This window comes from Oncorhynchus kisutch, linkage group LG13, assembly GCF_002021735.2.
Source record: "Oncorhynchus kisutch isolate 150728-3 linkage group LG13, Okis_V2, whole genome shotgun sequence".
Classification (NCBI taxonomy): domain Eukaryota; kingdom Metazoa; phylum Chordata; class Actinopteri; order Salmoniformes; family Salmonidae; genus Oncorhynchus; species Oncorhynchus kisutch.
The window spans coordinates 40,836,536-40,856,226 of record NC_034186.2 but is presented as its reverse complement, the minus strand read 5'-3'; the positions used below and the strand labels follow the sequence as shown (position 1 = coordinate 40,856,226).

Here is a 19,691-nt window from a genome sequence, read left to right as displayed (position 1 = left end):
CCCAAGCAAGTCTCTTCTTCTTATTGGTGTCCTTTAGTAGTGGTTTCTTTGCAGAAATTTGACCTTGAAGTCCTGATTCACACAGTCTCCTCTGAACAGTTGATGTTGAGATGTGTCTGTTACTTGAACTCTGTGAAGCATTTACTTGGCCTGCCATCTGAGGTGCAGTTAACTCTAATGGACTTATCCTCTGCAGCAGAGGTAACTCTGGGTTTTCCTTTCCTGTTGCGGTCCTCATGAGAGCTAGTTTCATCATAGCACTTGATAGTTTCTTCAAGTGCAGTCGCAAAAACCAACAAAGTTCTTGAAATTTTCCGGATTCATGTCTTAAAGTAATGATGGACTGTCATTTCTCTTTGCTTATTTGAGCTGTTCTTGACATAATATGGACTTGGTCTTTTATCAAATAGGGATATCTTCTGTATACAACCCCTACCTTGTCACAAACGCATTAAGAAGGAAAGAAATTACACATGTTAACATTTAACAAGGCACACCTGTTAATTAAAATGTATTCCAGGTTGCTACATGATTCCATATGTGTTAATAGTTTGTCTTCACTATTATTCTACAATGTAGAAAATAGTACAAATAAACACCCTTGAATGAGTAGGTGTCTAAACTTTTGACTGGTACTGTACGTAGAGAAGAATCAGTGGCGGCTGCTGTGGAGAGGACGGCTCATAATGCTGGCTGGAACGGAGCAAATGGAATGACGGAAACCATATGGGAACCATGTGTTTGATACCATTCCACTTATTCCACTCCAACCATTATCACGAGCTTGTCCTCCCCAATTAAGGTGCAACCAACCTCCTGTGATAAGAATACCTCCCAGTTAGCTCCCAAGAGTACTTCCAAAAAAGTTCAACAGCTCCAGCTTGGTTTACTTGCCTGGGAACTAACACTAAAAAGTATTCCCCCTTACTCTTTTCCTGGTAAGGCAGGAGAAGAGTACATTAGTATTCATACATACTGTACTTTGACAGTATTCCATTCACTCAGCTCTTTGGTCATGAACAAGCAAACAGCTGAAATAAGAACCTTAAATTGTGATGGGGAGGAGCTCAACTGTATTGAGGGTAAAACGTACATAAATCAGTGCCATTCAGTGTTAAACGTGTTGGCTGAGATGTTAGAAGGGTGATCATTTGTTCCCTTGGTCCCTTTGTATTGCTTTGCTCTGAAACAGTGACACACGACGGCATGCCATTACTGTTGTACTTCTGTTCTATGTCCGTCTCTTCATCCTCAATGTTGTTCCAAGTCCGATATTTATTCCTAGTATATTTGTCTGTCAAAATGTAAGTACTGTAAAAAGAAATCTTAACGATAGAATCTGTAGTTGTGACATGCATTTTTGGACTAATATATTCCCATCAGAACCCCAAATATAAGCTTGTTTTACTCCAATGTTTGTAAACAATGTAAATGTAAACAAACACTGTATAGCCTCAAAACATGGTTCAAACTATAATGTTGATATCGTGGAGGGTCAGTCACTTGCATCCATAGCTCAGTCTATGAATTAGAGTGTGGGTACATTTCTCCAGGCCCATTCCTTTTTTATTTATTTATTTAGTTACATTGTTGTTTCAATTAAGGATTCTAGCTTTCAATTCATTTTTCTGGAGCCTAAAAAAAAATCAGGTATACCTTTCAAAATGTATACATCTATCGCTCCAATATTTGTTTAGAGAATTTGCTTTGTTTTGTTTATCATTTTTAAAGCCCAAAGTTTCTGGAGTTCAATTTATTCAAAGTGAAAATGCCAATAAATATGGAAACCTGTATGCCTATTAAATGGATCATTTTTGTGCATATTCTTAAATCTGTCTGTGCGCAAATAGTTAATTTCTGTTTTATTGAATCCCGGCCTAATCTTTGATTCAAGCATTATTCTACATGTCAATTTGAACGCGGGATATTTATTTGCAATGCAGCTTTTAAAGGTAGTGTACCTGCGTGTGCAGAGATCATTCACCGTAAACAACTGCTTGTGTCGCTCAGCGTTAACCGACAACTGCATAGCATACCTTTTTTTTTATTTTTATTATTATTATGCCATCGGTTTACGAAGCCCCAAGTCTGTCCACGAAAATAAGACCACGAAGTGAAGGTTTTTTTTGCATGGAAATGCCATTTCTAATTTGCTACGTGAGGATTTTTTTTGATCGAATAAAGTAGACGATTCGGGATAGTTAGTTTGTTACGAATGCACTGATATAAGTAGACGCATGGCATTTCGGCAACTTTGGAAAAAAACGACTTTATATCGCAGTTGTGCATGCTCTTATTGTCTAAAATGGTCCCACCCAGTGGCGATTTTAGCATGTAAATATTGATGGGGCAAACAACAACAAAAAAGTGGGACGCAATGTCAGCAAAACCACTACACATACTGACAATTGAGATGTACAAACTATGGCATAGGGGGATGACACGCGGATAAGAGGCCATCCTTAAGAACATGGGCTGCTCTTACAGTGTTCTCCCTGTACATGTCAGAACCGTGGGATAAACACATGGGGCATATAAACAGACAATGAAAGCTCTTACAATAATCGATTATTACATTTATCTAAAACAGTTTATAGGCTATTTGTGCACCACCAAGTTAGAACAGCAGGTGAAATTAAGAGGTGAAAAATAGACAATTATTAGCGTGAGGGACATTGAACGTCGTTTGGGTCTTTGCGTGTCAAAAAAGATACACGTCATATAACACTATTTTCGTGTTTTAAATAGGCTTTTAATTTAACACGTAAAACACACAATTATATTATAGAATGTTGTGTGTGCTGAATTTGCACGTGCAAGCCAAGCACCGCCATTTCTATCAGTAGCACTGTCAAAGCTGTACAAAAAAAGTAGCCAGTGTGTTTACAATACCGCATTGGTGAAAATAGACCAATATATTCGCGTGAGGCACATGTGTAGAAAGCTGTTAGTAGCCCAACATACACTTAGTATTACTTAGCTACAGTATACATTTCTCCCTTGCATATTACATCATTTATGCAGCAGCATACATTCAATTGTTGGACTCTTAGCGGTCCTTTAAAAAAAAAACATTGTTCGCAAACTGATATGTGACATGTATTAATGGCAAAATAACAAGCAAAACAGGCCGCTCAAAACGCCCTGAATGACGAGTCGCCACTGGTCCCACCTGATCTCGCCTCCTCCTGCCTGCCTTCCATTTTTGAGGACACTTCCATTGTTAGAGCCATCACTTCGACTATCTTTTCAATATAATACATCTTGGTTGGGTCTAGATTTAGGGCTCTAAAGAGCAGGGTTTCCCAAACTCTGTCCTGGGGCACCACCCTGGGGGCATGTTTTGTTTTTTACCCAAGCACTATACAGCTGTTTCAAATAACCAACCACAGTATGAGTCATAATACCCATAAAATCTAGAGGTCAAACAAGGAAATGTTTCCAATTATTTTTCCCCATCGAGGATTTTAGAAACACTTATACTGAACAAAAATATATAATGCAACATTCAACAATTAACGATTTTACTGAGTTAGAGTTCATAAGGAAATCAGTCAATTGATTGGCCCCAATCTATGGATTTCACACGACTGTGCATGGGCACAGCCGTGGGTGGGCCTGGGGAAGCATAGGCCCACCCACTTGGGAGCAAGGCCCAGTCAATCAGGAGTTTTTCCACACTAAAGAGCTTTATTAAAGACATAAATACTTCTGGGGGGCTGGTCTCAGACAATTCCGCAGGTGAAGAAGGCAGATGAGGTCCTGTGCTGGCGTGGTTACACATGGTCTGCGGTTGAGAGGCCGGTTGGACATACTGCCAAATTTTCTAAAAAGACGTTGGAGGCAGTTTATGGTAGAGAAATGAACATTCAATTCTCTAGCTACAGCTGTGGTGGACATTCCTCTCAACTTGAGACATCTGTGGCTTTTTATTGCCCCCAACACAAGGTGCACCTGTGCAATGATCACGCTTAAGACATCTGTGGCATTGTGTTTTGTGACAAAACGGCACATTTTAGAATGGCCTTGTCCCCAGCACAAGGTGAACCTGTGTAATGATCATGCTGTTATATCAGCTTCTTGATATGCCACACCAGTCAGGTGGATGGATTATCTTGGCAAAGGAGAAACGCTAACAAACGTGTGCAAAATAATTAGGTTGTGCCCAGTCTTTTGGCTGCCATTGCTAGAAAAAGAGATTTATGACTTTGAAAGAGGGGTCTCAAAAGGACCATACGGTGTTTAAAGGGTGTGTCAGTCACCAGATCAACGCAATAACACTTTTTGGAGCAGCGCCTAAAATAGCATTTTCAACCAAACTATAGAATTACTTGTAGAATCTACCTCAAGGCGCATTGAAGCTGTTCTAACGGCTTGTGGTGGCCCAAAACCATATGTATACACTATGTTACCTGTACTTTTGAAAAAAGCTGCACATAAAAGGAACATTGTTCTCCAGAATATGCAAATTAATTTTAAAATAAGTCAAAGGTTTTTCCACAGATAACATTACATGTTGACAAGAAGTTGATATTCTGCCATGATTGTTGCTTTTTCCAATAGCTTCAAAATGACCCCAAGTTGGTCATCGATGCATGTCAAATATGTTGGTAGCTTGAGGGTTAAGCTTTCTGGATGAAGGCTTGAAAGATATTTACAAACTGTTCATACAAAACAATGAACCTCAATTTGTTAGCATTGGGTTTATTTATCAATACATAGGGAGTTATTTAACATAGTATTGTAGAATCACACTGACAAAATATATATATATTTTTAAATCTTTCAATTCATGAAATACAGATCAGCAACTGATGTTTTTGAAAGACCATTCAAGTTAACCAGGGAAGCTGGTACTTATATTGTAACAAAATATTTCAAAACATGACTGTTGGTTTCAGTACAAATGCGTGTCTAGTTTCTTCTGGGCCCCAGTACAGGCAGGGGGCTTACCTCCCCGTGGACAAATATGGGTGGTCATTACATTTTAGCTCAGCCCATGACCAAGTACATGTTGACCACAGTTTATGACTTTAAATGTAATTCATATTAAACCTCAAACAAGGACGAGTAACCCCCCTGCTACTCACCATGTACATTTTGCAGACCAAGTTGAAAAGCGATGACATTGCTTTGTCCTGAAAGTCATCCGTGTATTCCTGCAAAGCAGCAAAGGAGGAGGAAGTGGAATGTCAATGTACAGGCTTGACATCGGCACAGTGTTTAATTGCATGACCGGCTATACACTTAAGAGATTTAAGTAGCACTGTATCCGCTCAAAAAAGCATTACTCGGTAACCCCATTGTTGATAAACAGTAGATACTCACCCCTGGTTGTACTATAGCCATGTTATCTACATTGTGCACCTAGTTTCAGTCCCGGCACGGTCTTCTTACCCCATTAATAGTCACCCAGGGGACGTGTGTTTTGGCCGGACTGAGAGCATTGGTCTTCAGGGCGTTCTCATGCATCAGTTTGAAGCCGAGCTCTCCCTTCACACAGGACGTTACACTGTCCCATATCATGGAGGGGACGTGCAGCTGTAAGCACTAGAGAACAGAATGCAACCAGAGCCCTTGATGTAAACAAGTGCACAAATGCATTTTGAATTACGAAAAATGCAACAGCTAAAACATTAAGTTAAAAACAGTACAATACTCACAGGTTGGGCAGCATCAAGAACGTTAGCTGCAGATTCCATGCAGTAAATGACTTGGAATGCTGAGTACCGACCCACTGAATGTAGAAAACATGCCTAAGCGGAAGGTATGAAATCATGAATGAACAATATTTCAGGTTACAAGCAGTTTGCCATTTGATTGGCAGACGCACCTCAATCATGTTACCATGACACTCTGGTTCTCCATGTTGACAGGTGAAGGGAGAATTCCCTGAGGGAAGCTCCCGTGAAAGAACACCAGGAATAAGACTGCAGCATTAACACAACACAAGATTCACTTCTGTGATTACGGTTGATTTCTCTAATGTTCTCATTCACTCAGTAGTCTAACTGAACACGGATCCATCAAAAGGCCTAAACGGAGGTACAACCTGAACTTCACTTTTTAAAATGTGCCCTACTGAACCTGACCCAGTGCTCTCCACTTCGAGAAGAGGCCTACCTGTGCATTGCAGTAGGGCACCAATTTGACGTCCATGATGTCGTGGAGCATGGCCCAGGTGGGAAAGAGCTGCTGGGGGAGGAAGGCCCTGCAGCCTGGACACAGGCTCTCATAGTACAGGGTCACCTCCACTCGGGGTACCGCCAAGTTGGGCCTGGTGGCATTGAGCTCTAGACACTGCTTCTGAACCTAGACAGGATCCATGAACACGTGTGATACATGTTCAGGGAAAGCATGTGTCGTGGAATCATTCTAATCAAAAGGAGATATTTACATTTCTTCAAAAACAAGTCCACTTTAATATTTAATTACTGCAGTAATGGAGCTTGTCAACTAGCCCCCCCCATTGGTGATTCGTTGAGAGCCCAACCAGCAGGACTATACCACAGCATTTTATAGCAAAGTCCCTCCTGGATGTTCATGACAAACAGATGTATGGAATTGGTCACAAGGATAAAATTCGTATGAAAGATACTAATAATTGACAGCAAACAGTACATGCTGTAAAAACTGTGTAATGTGTCAATGTGTAAAAACCAGTCTGGCCCCCAGCTCCATATTGGAGTCTCCCCCCCTGGTTCCCCCAGTACAGAAACATTAACTCATGCTATGGAATGCAGTCTTGCTTGGCTTATCACCCAAAGACATCGTAAATCTTCTGTCAGCATTAAATCTCCCAAAGGCCCATCCTCAGTAGAACACACACAGATTAAAGTGTTCTAAGAACCACCTATTCTGTTGCATAAAACAACCATTTGATGTAATAACAGTATTATAACATAATCTTGAAATGTATGTTCTCACACACGGCAGGCTTACTGTTTCAATTAGACAAATAATGACTTGCCTGGAATTTACCTGAGAATGAATATTGTGGGAACCAAAACAACTTCCAACCCCCAGTTACATGTTGAATGTTTAGAAATTATAGTAAAATGGAGGGCTTTGAAATTCTCATGAAGACACATTTAAGGGCTTAACTTGAACCGAAACAAAACAGCTTGTTGGCGTCACATTTCTCATTGACATTTGGCTTCAGTCACATGCCCTCACGAAATGTAGGACCTATGGTGCTCAATTTCAAAAGCATGACTCATTCAATCATGTACAGGGAACTCTTTGAACATCAATTTAAACTGAACCCACAATCCTGTAAAACAATGTTTGGGAATATGGGATATACACTGACATTGACATATATTGCAGGAGAATGTCTTAATGCTTGGTGATATTACACACAAAAAGGACATTGGATTTTTGTAGAAAAGGACACTTTAATCATTCAACTGCGACAGATTAAATACTTCAAGCCAGAATCAAGAAAAAAAAATCTTGAATAGATTTGATAAAACAAACCTAAACTGAGCCCAGCAGTTGTCATTATAATAATGTCTCAGTGCAGTTATTCATCCTTGATGATCCATTCACAAGCCGGTTTGGGCTTTGACTTTCCTTGGGATTTCTTGAAAGTAGAGCAGAAGAAAAAGACAAATACAGGTGCAAACGTCATGTTGCTTACAGGTACTGAAGCCAAAGCCTTCCTTGACACTTATCTCAGACAACACTCTGACCAATTTGAAAAGCCAGTGGGTTGGAGCTCCTCCCATCCAATGATTACGATCATCCTCAGGATGTGCTAACGAGATGGATTTTTGTGACCATTTGAGAAGCCAAACTCTCTCATTGGACATCCCACAGCAATTACAACAGCCATATCATCTCTTCAACCACTTCTCTTTACGTAGAGACAAACTGGTTGGCAAAACAGGCAGAAGAACAAACGTAAAACTTAGGCCAGAGTAAAAGCCTTCTTAATTGATTGATTCATTATCTAATAGATAATTAATAACATACATACAGTCACAACATCAAAGCAGTAGCTAACTAAAGCAGTCCATCATCAGTAGTGACTAACTTCACAGAAAATTGCCAAGACAACAGTGAGGAACATCATAGACCATCTGACCACATTTTGAGAGTAGATATCACAATTCTCCCAACGTTTACACTCAATTGCCTTCTGAGCAAGGGATTACTTTTCTCAGAAAACTGTCGGTAAAAATGTCAACAAAAAGTTTTGTTGACATTTTTAAGAAATGGTTAATTTAGTTCTATACAAAACTACCAGTCTAACAAATACAACATGAAAACATACCATTGTTTATGTGCAGCCAGAAAGTAATGCAATAACAATTTTACAGAGTTGGACTAATGTTGCTTACAGTCAATTTTAAAGTGCATTTTGTAATGTTTTGGGGGGGGGGGGGGGTTCCATGTTTCAAAGTACTTAACTCCAACCTATGTCAAGGTTGTATAAATTAGTTTCACAAATGCAAAAGTTAAAAACCAAGCAGTCTTAAAAACATTTGAAAGTCAAGATACAACAAACACTACGACAGAATTTCATTCTAGATATGCTTTTGAGCAGACAAATAGATCGTTAGAAAACAGTCTTTTTAATCTATTTGCTTATTTAGAGATTGTAAACACATTAAATGTAAATGTAAAGAAAATGCCCAAAATTCACAATAGCTTCTTCAATTAAATCTGTTCAGGTTATGATGAACAAATAACAAAAACACTGAAACACAGACGGGTTTAACGGCCTTTCATAAAACCCCATTTCAAACAGACCCTTAAAAGTGCCTCTTCAATGATGCCATCCTTGTCTTACAATGAATGAGATGTCCACGATGAGGAGTGTTCCTGCCCTATCATAGCCGGTTATTGTAAATAAATAAATGAGCATGTTCAAGTCCAATTGTAATAAAACTCCTGAAACATATGAATGTCTTTGTGGTGCATTTACAGTTCCAGATTATAAATATTGGCAAGGTAACGTCCCGACTCAAACCTCAAACATTTACCCACTCATACACTTTCTCTCACAAGCTGAAGAAGCGTTTGGTGTTTTATGCTGCACTGTCATAACAGTCTGTGGGGCAATCAATGGACGATAGTCATAATCTCCAATATGGGCCCAAGCACACAGAAAAGGCCAGGGGAGATATATAACAATTCCTCTGAGCCTAGCTCACGTTGAAAAGACTGTCTACACGTTGGAGAACAAGCATAGTCTTACACTGCAAGTGCAATTTCAAAATCAACCGGAAACCTTTTTGGGATTGCTCTCTCTGTTTACATACAGTGCTCTCTCACATGCCCCCCCAAAAAATGCAATCTCACAGTTTTCAAAGATCCTTTGACCTGAAGGGTAGCCTAACTGAGCAGGACTCTGGCTGAAATGCTATGTTCAGTAAATAGTACACAGACTATTCATCTGTCATCTCTCTCCAGAGAGACCTTTTCTCCTAACTACCAGATAAACATAAGATACAGGTTTACCAGATTAACATAACACACAAAACAAACGATGTTGACAGTTATAAAACGTACATTTTCACCAATCCCAACATGCTGGGCAATTGAATCACTCCTAATAGTGAGCAATAAAATGCACCAATGCAATGTCATCATAGTATACAAGACATCGTCCACTTCTAGCACCAATAACCCCGTCACCCCTGCTTCTGGTTAGGTTAAGAACATGATAATAATACCATACAAGATCTCTAAATCAAGTGAGATTCTTGCGTGCAAAAGCTAATGACACCTTCTGTGTCCCTGCCGTTGGATTTCTACCTCAATACCTCCTCTAGTCTTGTTTAAAGGTCTGATTCATACACGACAAATGTGAGGGTTATCAATGTCGATAACGAGGCGTCATCAAGTGGTCTCCGAACTCGCTGCATAGTACTAATCAGTTTGTCAAAGTAGTTTGTTCGAAATCTAACAAGAATATCTTGTGTATGTTAGCATCACAAAACAGATTTGGAAGCTTGTGTCCTGAGAAATAAGTGCATTCATAAAGTGTGTCAGGTAAGGTCCAATGAAGGAAAATGCGTTTTGAATAATTGAAATAGGCTACTTATACCTTAACGAGAGACTGACAAATACCTCAGTTCATACAGCATACATAACCTAATGTCAACAGCAACCCCCACGAGATTTACCAATGATCGACTCGAAAAATGTGAACATAAATCCATTTTCAACATGGACAATTCCAACACCACCATCATACACACACTAATGCAGGGGTGGGCAAGTTTCGTCTTCATAGTGTCTTTCCTTTAAATCAGCAACTGATTGAGACCTGGGAAACCAGAAGTGTGCACTCTGAGCAGGCAGTGGCAGTAGTGCCAGGTACAACTCTGAGGGAGTTGCCCATCTGCTCTAAGGCAATCAATAGTGAGGTCCATTTCAGATTTCCAGTTTCATACACAGTGCTGTACAAAACACTTGGCATCTGATTGGGGCCAGGCATCCACACGGACTCTGATTTACAGAGAAATAATGGAAGACAGAGGATTAGAACAGAAGGCACTTTCACCACCAAATGTTCCACCATGTTCTACTGTGAAAGGGCACATAGCATGAAAGGTTACACAGAGAGCAGATAGAATGCTTTCTTTGTGTGTGTGTGTGCTACCCAACGCTGTGGATTTTGTGTTTGTAGTAATATGTACTTGAAGTAAAGAAAAATAAAACATTGACAGTTAATAATTACTGTTCTCCTTCAATTAGCCACAAAATCCCTAGTTTGAAAGCAACTGTTTTTCTGGAAGCTGTGCTGCGCCATTTCCCCCAAAATCCTCCCCCTCCTGTGCAAGCCCCCTAGTAATTTGAGTTCAACCAATGAGCTTCAGCCCCTCGCCATGTCAGTAACAGCTAGCAAGTTGCAAATGAGCGAGACAGAAAGGAATGACGTAGTGCACATAGACGTAGTACGCAATTTTGGCTTGTGAGCGCTTCTTTCAGAACTGGTGGCTAAAAAGTAGTCAAAACTACGGGATAATCCCTTTAAGCATTTTACCACAGTGGACAATGTGAGCAAGGCTTAATGTAAACAGAAAAGCGCTGGCAGGTCTTTTTGTTCTCCATGTCTTGAATATCAAACCCTCTCGCAAAAAGCCCCTCTTTAACTGTAGAAAAAAATAACAGAAAAATAAAGAAATACATTTCAAAGTCGATTTTTAAAAAATCTACAGCAATTACTTTTTTTTTGTTTCTCCAAAAAACGGTGTAGTGTTGTAGAGATTGAACAAAAATAGAACATGTGAATGTGCTCTTCCATGTCAAAATCCACTCCGCCCTCCCCCTCCTCTCAAACCCAACGCGCAGAAAGCCGTTTGCTTTTTTGTTTTCTTGTATGGGAAAAGTGAGGGTTTGTGGTCTTTATTAGTTCTGTGTGTTTCCTCTGTGTGTGTCAGGCCCTGTCCGGGTTATCTTGCGTCTCATCTGGGTTGCTGCTGGGTTAGGACAGGACATGCCAGAGTTACATTCAGCAAGTCATTGTGCTGGACCAGGGAGGTGTGTCTATAGTGAAGCACCAGCTCTCTCAGGGAGCTGTACAGGTCGTAGGGCTCGGCAAAGCCGTAGCCCGTGGAGGTCTTGAATATCACACAGTGCTTGATGTCCCCGTCCACACTGCATGTACAGATATGTGAAGTCAAGAACAGAACCTTTGGTTAGCCGAAACACAGCAGTAAAAGTGATATCTCACCCCAAAACCACAGATTGTCAAATGTTTTTCAAGACCTCAGAAGTGGACTACTATCAAGATCTACACGCCATAAATGTTCCTGGTACAGTGGTTCCTTACGCTGGACGTGTTTGTGGTAGATGGTGGCAGATTGTGGTAAATTGCCTCGTTCTGTCATTGCGCCACACTATCACAAGGGGGAGGTAGAACGCTGGCTATGCTTTTGGTTTCTCTCCCTCCCCCTGCAAAAATAATTGTTTTATTTACCACAGTGTTTTCCAGACCTGAGCTATTTATTAATTTACTTATGAACTGTACTGGTTTATTTAGGCAACTAAATGTATGTTTAGGTTAGGCATATTTTGTAGGCTATTTGACAAAGCTTTTTGCAGCACTCATTCACGGCTTTGGATCAAAATAAATAAATACCAATACCATTCCCAAATGTTCTGCAATCCCATAGGTTTGGACGAGCTGAATCAGTTGTGTTACTGCTTGCTGGAACAAAAACCTGCACCCATAACGGCCCTTTGAGGATAAGATTGGCCAACCATGTTTTTAGATGGTCCCGATATTTCCTATGCATTTGAGATTTTCAGCATCTCGGCAGGTGAGGCCGGAAAACATCTGATAAACCTGGCTAAATCCCACCCAACTGCCGTATTCCAACCCAAATCATTCTGTGTTCACCAAAGCCTTTTGTTCACACGGCAAGCCTTAAATGCTCAAATCAGTTTTGTTTTTCAAATCTGTTTTGGAATACTGACTGTCAAACAGCAAGTCACAAGTGGCAAAATTGCATTTGTGTGTGTTCAGATAGCAGTCATTTGCTGACATGGTTATGCTAGATGTAATCCCAATGACGGGTATGTGTGCAGTGGAGTAGTTTGATTGGTGGTGGTGCTCGTGCATCCTATCACTCAGAAATGATGTAGCTAGCTAAGGTGGTGACAACAATGTCTGCCATGGACGTCTCCCAGTTGCTTTGAATGTTCAAAATGATAGTGTAAGAAAAAATGTAAAGCCTCAAAGGATAAGATGAACTTTCAAAACAAGTCCTTTTTGGCTAGCCACAGCAGTCAACTAGCAAGCTAGGTAGCTGTTTAGCTTTCTAGCACATTCACTGATTTGTTTGTAAACGATGAACAAGCTAGTTAGATACCACATGTTATTGTCAAACTGTCAACAGAGTAGCTAGCAAGCAACAATATATGCCAAATAACAGTCTAAAAACCACACAAGGGCAAATAAATTCGATTTGACCGTACAGACACAAGTCGCATGGCCAGGAATCAGATTGGTATCTGATTTTAAACCACCTACAAAGGTGGTTTGAAATGTGGTTTGAAATATTTGATTCCATGTGCTTTTTGGCTGTTCAGACTGCAAGGGGGAAAAAAACTGATTGAAATCGGATATGCAATACAGATTGCGGAAAAAAATCAATAGTTACATATCGGATATTATTTTTGATGATATATCGTATCGTTTTGGCAATATCGCAATATTATGTTTGCGCTAGTTTTCTGTACCTGCACCAAAATGCCAGTATTCTTCCTTCATAGCCTGTTCTCCATCTTCTTTTGAAATAGGGACCCAATATGTTTTCAACACTTTTATTTTCATGACTGAGCTAAACTTGTTTTCTCATGGCTCTCTCTTGCCACTCTGCAGAAGCAATATTTTGTAACATTGAATTGCAATAAAATCACAGTATTGAATCACAATACATATAGAATTGTGAGAATCGCAATACATATCGTATCAGCACCTAACTATCATGTTAATATTGTATCGTAAATTCCCAGCCCTTATATGCACATTTTTTTAAGTTTTTGTCACTTCAAACTGCCAGTGTTAACAAGGCTTTGCAGACCCCAGGTCAGGCTAACGGGACTCACACTACAGAGCAGGCGTAGGAGCCCTTCTGGGACTGGCTGTCTCGGATCAGGAAAGTGCCGTCACCCTTTCCCCTCAGCAACTCCTCGGCTTGGCTGCGCGTGATGTCGCCCACGTACCAAGTGCGCTCGTCGAGGTGCGGCAGGTCTTCCTCCTCATCCACCAGAGAATACAGGCTGGGAGGTAGAGGGGAAGAACTGCAGACATGGGGAGGAAAACAGTGTCAATACGATACACGATACGACATGATAATACGTGGTAATACATTACAACTGGCTAAAGGCCACGTTGGTTTCACTCACCCTTCCATGTCATTTTTGATCCCCAGCCACTCGTTAATCTTCTTCTGTCTGGTGCCCTTCTGATTGAGCCACCTGGGACGTTAACACAAGCAAACTGTTGGACTGCCGTGTTCCTAAATATTGCTGTGTGTGTGTGTGTGTGTGTGTGTGTGTGTGTGTGTGTGTGTGTGTGTGTGTGTGTGTGTGTGTGTGTGTGTGTGTGTGTGTGTGTGTGTGTGTGTGTGTGTGTGTGTGTGTGTGCGTGCGTGCGTGCGTGCGTGCGTGCGTGCGTGCGTGCGTGCGTGCGTGCGTGCGTGCGTGCGTGTGTGTGTGTGTGGTAGAAGGGTATAACTTACACCAGGTACTGGTCTCTAATCTTTTTCAGCTGCACGAGGTCCGTTTTCAGGCTACTCATCTTCTTATCGATCTCTCGGTTGTCCTTCGCATGCTCCTTCAGGTCCTGCCCTAGCTTCCTCTTCCTGTCATGGATCTCAGTCACCCGCGACTTCAGCTTATCCCAATTACTTTGGATTCTGGGAGATGGAGCGGCAACATTGTTAGATCCCCCACTTTAAAATCATGATCACGACCAGCTTGATAGTCAATCAGAGGGCTAGTTTAAAGCCTGTATCACAACAGGAAATTCCTAGACCAAGCAATGTATTGTGGATACCTCTCAGTATCTTTGCTGTTTCCCTCCCTGAGGAACTGGTCAATGTTCTCCTTGCTATAGCCTTCTTGGGTCTCGCACTGCTCCTCGGAGATCTTGATGGTCTCGTTGAAGGCCTCGATGGCCGTGCGGTTCATCTGTAACTCCTGATGTACAGGGAAAACAGACGATATTGTGCTCATTTCAAATGCTATGGAGCCCAGACCCAAATGGGACAGTGAAAAACATAAGTGTTGGATATGTACCTGAGAGATGCAAGTATACTCTTCATATAAGACGTCATATTCCCGGCTCGTCTCCTGGCAGTGTTCGTGGTACACCTTCAGTTGCTCTCCTACTGCTTCCACGCTGTCTCCTTTCACCACCTGATCCTGGAAACAACAGAGACCACAAGTCACTAACTGACCACAGCACTTGAGATGTTGAGATAAGGTGCATTCAATATGGGCTCAGTGCATTTCAAATAGAGAAGGGCAGCAAGCAAACTGTTCTCACCTAAACATAATTTTTTGGGGACATTTCAGACAAGCGTAAGTGCTCTTGGGAATGCCATGGGTTATTTTCCTTCATGCAATGTGCCATAAGAAATGTAGGGCCTTCCAGAAAGCATCGGAGTGCTGTTCGAAGGCTACATTCCTTATCTCTTATAACATCTCTGTTTAAAAACCAAGGAGTCCCATTAAGATATGGCCCAGAAGCCAAACCAAGACTGAGTCCCTTCAGAACAGGATACAGAACACTATAATAATAATAACAGAATGAGCCTACCTGCGGATATTTGGAGATTGGGTACAGTAGCCGTGAGTCCAGCTTGGGGTTGTACTGGGCCAGCGACTCGTGGTGATAATACAGGATGAGTTCCACCACAGAAGCAAAGGTCAGCGGCTCAGAGAAGCCATACTTGCCTCCTTGGTGGAAGATCTTGATCAGCTGGTTGTTTCCTCCTTTCCTAGAAAAGTCCCGAGACGTTGTGCAACATTACTGAGGTTCTGTGAAAGACTCTGGAAGTTATCCAAAGTGGTAAAATGCCATTGCACTTCAAATGAGTGACTAGGCAAGCTCAAACTTGGAGTGTATTTTAGGAGGGACAAAATAGTCACTTTTAGAAAGACATTATTAATATTATTATAATATTATTATTAAGTCATTATTAATACCCTTACCTGAGAGTCAATGTATATTCTCCTTGCACCTTGCTTGAGGCATCTCGGACCAAGAAAGTGCCATCTGGTGTGTCTCTCATCTTGTCATTCACCTCATCTCTGGAAAAATGTATGCAAATATATAGCATGATTATGTAACTAAAGATGGTTGAGTAAGACGAGTGACAATATTTTCTTCTTGAAACAGAAGATCGTGGTTTCAACTGTAAATAACCAAGTGTGGATATCCATTATTTATACATTTTACCTGGAAATGTCTCCCCAGTACCACTCTGCATCAGCCATCTTGCTGCCATCCCCATTGACGACAGAAAATGCCATGGCTTTGGTTTTGGAAGGCTTGGAAGGTAGGGCTGTCAAAGGAATCAATAGGTAGTGGTGTTACAAATACAGTGAGACATCCAATCAAAACCTACCCAGGAGGCAAAGATGGGTTTTTAGTGTAATAACCTTATTAAAACCAAGTATAGAGTTTATTTGTTATAATTAATTGGTATCAGATTTAAAAGATGATCGAATTGCTCCTGAATTGTAATGTCATTAATGCATTTATTTTTTATAAATATTTATTTAATGTACAAGTGAATAGGCTGATTTACTTTTAAATTTAAGTTTTGATCAATAAGGTAGCTTGTTAAGCTGTGGCCAATGGGAGAGTTGACCTGGTTAACAGGAAGCCTGGGAAAAAGAGACGTTGAAAAAAAGAGGGAGAGACATTGACAGAGAAATGTAGAGATATTATCAGTGTTGGTGAACAAAAACTATTGTAACGACCTACTTCTGATCCCACTTCTGACACCAATGTAATGAAACAGCAGGGAGCAGGTCTCGAACCCTCGACCTTCAAGCCCGAAGTCCGGCGCGCTATCGACTGTACCGCAAAAGTATGCTCAGACGGCAGAGTCGATTTCCGCGCTTATAAACCCAGGGTCATTACACTATGAAAGACGATAAAAAATAGAACAAAACCCATCTCTAACGAGTTTTGAAGGGACATACGGATTTGATTTGATAAGAGTTATTATTATTTTTTGTTAAGAAACACTTGGAGGCTGAAGCTACCGTCGCGTCGTGGAGGTATTTGACAGCTCGAGGTTAGCCTAGGATAGTGCGAGACCTGGAGGGAATTGCTTGTGGAAGATTAACGAGTTCATGTTGCCATGGGATATCTGTTGCTGCTAAGAAGTACTGTCGGCATTGATAGCTGTGCTTGCTGTGGATCTTGCGAGGACACCTGCTGGGAACTGCTATACTTCAGTGAGGAAATATCAACGAGTAGTGAGTAACTACAACGGTGGGGCGCTTCGGGACTTTATGTATGGCATAATGTTTTTGGAGCACCAACGGGCGCCAACGGGTTGGAAGTAATTTTGGACATGGGTTGTTCACGACTCATTGGGGTTTATTCTTTTGATTTATTTTGATGTGGTACATTGAAAATGTGATAATACACATCTTTACCCTTATGTCTGTTGCATTGGTGGAGTCAGTTACTGTTTCAGTTGAATTTAATGCATGGGAAAGCACATCCTTATATAACAACAAAAATCTATAATCATTCTATCTGTAGTTAATACTCTGTCATATCCTTAGCGAGTTTACAATAGGGATTCGTATTTGAGATGTCCTTCTCACCTAATACCCCATGCTGTTCAGATATTCTAAGGTAATATGGTGAGAGTCACATTCGAGCCTGGTTGAGGGGGTTACATTAGTGAGTGTGCTAAATTGTTGTGAGCTTGTGTGTTTACCTGATGACATCTGGTCCAGCTCCCAGGCCCTCGCCACCAGCAGCCTCTCTAGCACCTGAACCTGATGACCTTCTTCTGACCTGGACACAAATAAATACACTCATACGTAAGTCATTCAGAGGACGGTTGCTGTTTGGGGTTTTAGGGTGGGTTTCTGTACAGCACTTTGAGATATCAGCAAGGACTATGTAAATAAATTGGATTTGATTTTGATTTGACGGTGGAAAGCTTTGCTATTACAATGAATTAAGGTAGAGAGAGTTGTTCAATGCGATAAGGGGGTGGGGGGGTTCATATTTTACATTAGTACCAGATGGATGGGTGCCATAATAGGACTTCAGTTACTAACATGTGGGACATTGGAAAGGTGCTGAGGGGACGTATACTCTGCTGACTATAGAGAATAGTGTTATGGAACAGACAGGTGTTATGGCTTCAATCTCTTTCTGGCTCCATCTGAGGCCCATTCCTACAGCCAGAACTCTGTAGACTGACAACAGCATGCGCTCAAGAAGATGCTGGCACTGTTAATGCATTCTCTTCCTCTCTGTGTCTGTGGGCTGGCCAGTGTGTCTCTCTCCCTCTCTCGCTGACACAACAAAGCCCTCGTGAAAGTGGCAGAGGGACCTGCCGTATATATGAAGATGGCAGGTTTTTAATCCCCCTTCAAGATTAGTCTAAATTTGAGTTGAAGTAAAAACAAATATTTTGTCTGAAAGTTTTATGACCAACATAGGTACAGTATTTTTGTTTAAATGTGAAACTGACCCAGTGGTGAGCAGAAGAGGGCTGAAGAGGAATGCGAGGGTGTGGGGGTCCAGGCCGTTGTGGGCCGAGCTCTGGCCGTTGTGGGCCGAGCTCTGGCCCACTCGGTCCAGGTGTCTGAGCAGGTAATGCAGGCGCGGCAGGGGCACAGCCGGGGGCTCCAGAGCCTTCAGCAAACGCCTGCCTGTCTCCCCGACGGACAACTCTTGGATACAAGAACCAGCAAGGAGATTGAGTGACAATCTTAGTGGCTTGGCTGTGAGACACAATGGTAAGTAAGCAACATTATTTTCTATCCAATGCCAAATTAACATATTTTGCTTTGCATTTCTAAGGGATTCCAAAATATACACAATTCTTTTGACAGTCCTGGTAGTGTGCTTCAATGATGGCATTTAAATAGTTTTCCTTAGCTTTGTTGGCCACCAAGTAGAATATGCTCCTTGCATCAGTTCTTGACGAGATACATGAAGAAGCATGTGAGTGCTAAAGGTGCTGTTACCTTCTTCCTCTTGCAGGGTAGTCTTCAGGCTGGGATAGATAGACTTTGGGATGACGGGGGATGGCAGGTCCTGCAGGAATCCCATCAGGGTCTCTGAGAGAGCCTGGGTGTCGTACTGGCCCATCTCAGGACCAGAGAGCTCTGTAAAAGACCACTTTAGTCGTTAATTCAGACACTGCAGAGTCCGTTTGTGTACATCGCTGGTTCTCCTGTTCTGTGGTAAGGTCTCCAGAGAGTGTTGTTGTGGTGTGGCAAGTGTTACTGGTGCGGCTAAGTGTGCTGTCTGGGAGACAGTGTCCAGACTCGTCCTACGACAGGTGATAGTGTCTGAGTGCCTAAAATAACGTCCTCCTTCTCTTCCACCGCTGCGACAGGCAGGCCGGCCAGACTGGCTGGGTGCTGTTTACTGCTCTGTCACGCCTCAGCTAGCAAACAACAGCTGTCTGAAAAGGCCTGCCTGGCTCGGCCGAAGTCTCTCTATCTGAGCAGATAGACTGTGGGGAAAGTGTCTGGCATGTGTGAGCACAAGGAGGGGAGAATCTGAGTTGTTCTATCTGTCTGTGTTCATGTTAAAGGTATGTGTGGGTGGGGTGGGGGGGGGGGGGGGGTCTAGCTTACACCTGTTCTGTCTGCACATGCAGCAAGTCCCAGGTCACATGAACTCTAGGAACAGCCTCTCCACCACGTAGACAGATCTTACAAAACACACACTGTTCACTTTCTCCAGTCGAAACAAACTGTCATGCAATTATAGATATACACGTATATCAATCGGAACATGAACTTGTAGAGACAATTCTATTGCATTTAATGCAATCGTACTGCCAATTTTACTGAGTTCCTCTGAGGAAATCAGTCAATTGAAATAACTGAATTGGGCCCTAATCTATGGATTTCACATGACAGGGAATACAGATATGCATCTGTTGGTCACAGACACCTTTAAAAAAAAAGGTTAAGGTCGTGGATCAGGAAACCAGTCAGTATCTGGT

General features: G+C 41.7%; 2 protein-coding genes across 2 annotated transcripts; both read right to left on the bottom strand.

Moving 5' to 3' along the window:
- Positions 1 to 4,859: 4,859 nt before the first annotated feature.
- LOC109902949 (gamma-interferon-inducible lysosomal thiol reductase-like) lies at positions 4,860 to 6,681 on the bottom strand. Its single transcript, XM_031838074.1, has 6 exons — positions 6,661 to 6,681; positions 6,124 to 6,312; positions 5,834 to 5,902; positions 5,664 to 5,756; positions 5,398 to 5,550; positions 4,860 to 5,159 (listed from the first exon to the last, which is right to left on the bottom strand). Exons 1-6 carry the CDS (start codon positions 6,679 to 6,681, stop codon positions 5,034 to 5,036), a joined length of 651 nt encoding a protein of 216 aa, XP_031693934.1. The 3' UTR covers positions 4,860 to 5,033.
- A 696-nt stretch (positions 6,682 to 7,377) lies between these two features.
- Positions 7,378 to 19,165, bottom strand: LOC109902379 (phosphatidylinositol 3-kinase regulatory subunit gamma). The gene is made up of 12 exons (XM_020498682.2): positions 18,700 to 19,165; positions 18,201 to 18,402; positions 17,433 to 17,512; positions 15,929 to 16,034; positions 15,682 to 15,780; positions 15,287 to 15,467; positions 14,764 to 14,889; positions 14,522 to 14,664; positions 14,205 to 14,381; positions 13,870 to 13,941; positions 13,570 to 13,764; positions 7,378 to 11,613 (listed from the first exon to the last, which is right to left on the bottom strand). The coding sequence occupies exons 1-12, from the start codon at positions 18,821 to 18,823 to the stop codon at positions 11,421 to 11,423; spliced, it is 1,698 nt and encodes a 565-aa protein (XP_020354271.1). The 5' UTR covers positions 18,824 to 19,165; the 3' UTR covers positions 7,378 to 11,420.
- Between the last annotated feature and the right edge of the window lie 526 nt (positions 19,166 to 19,691).

Excerpts from the sequence above, each read along its gene's own strand:
- LOC109902949 (XM_031838074.1), bottom strand. The coding sequence starts at position 6,681 with ATGGAGCTGGGGGCCAGACTG. Across the intron at positions 5,903-6,123 it reads TGCCCTACTGCAATGCACAG|CTTCCCTCAGGGAATTCTCC; the intron begins GTAGGCCTCTTC and ends CTTTCACGGGAG. Across the intron at positions 5,160-5,397 it reads CCTGGGTGACTATTAATGGG|GAATACACGGATGACTTTCA; the intron begins GTAAGAAGACCG and ends GCTGCTTTGCAG.
- LOC109902379 (XM_020498682.2), bottom strand. The coding sequence starts at position 18,823 with ATGGGCCAGTACGACACCCAGGCTCTCTCAGAGACCCTGATGGGATTC. Across the intron at positions 18,403-18,699 it reads TACCCTGCAAGAGGAAGAAG|AGTTGTCCGTCGGGGAGACA; the intron begins GTAACAGCACCT and ends CTTGTATCCAAG. Across the intron at positions 17,513-18,200 it reads CCTCTTCTGCTCACCACTGG|GTCAGAAGAAGGTCATCAGG; the intron begins GTCAGTTTCACA and ends ATTTGTGTCCAG.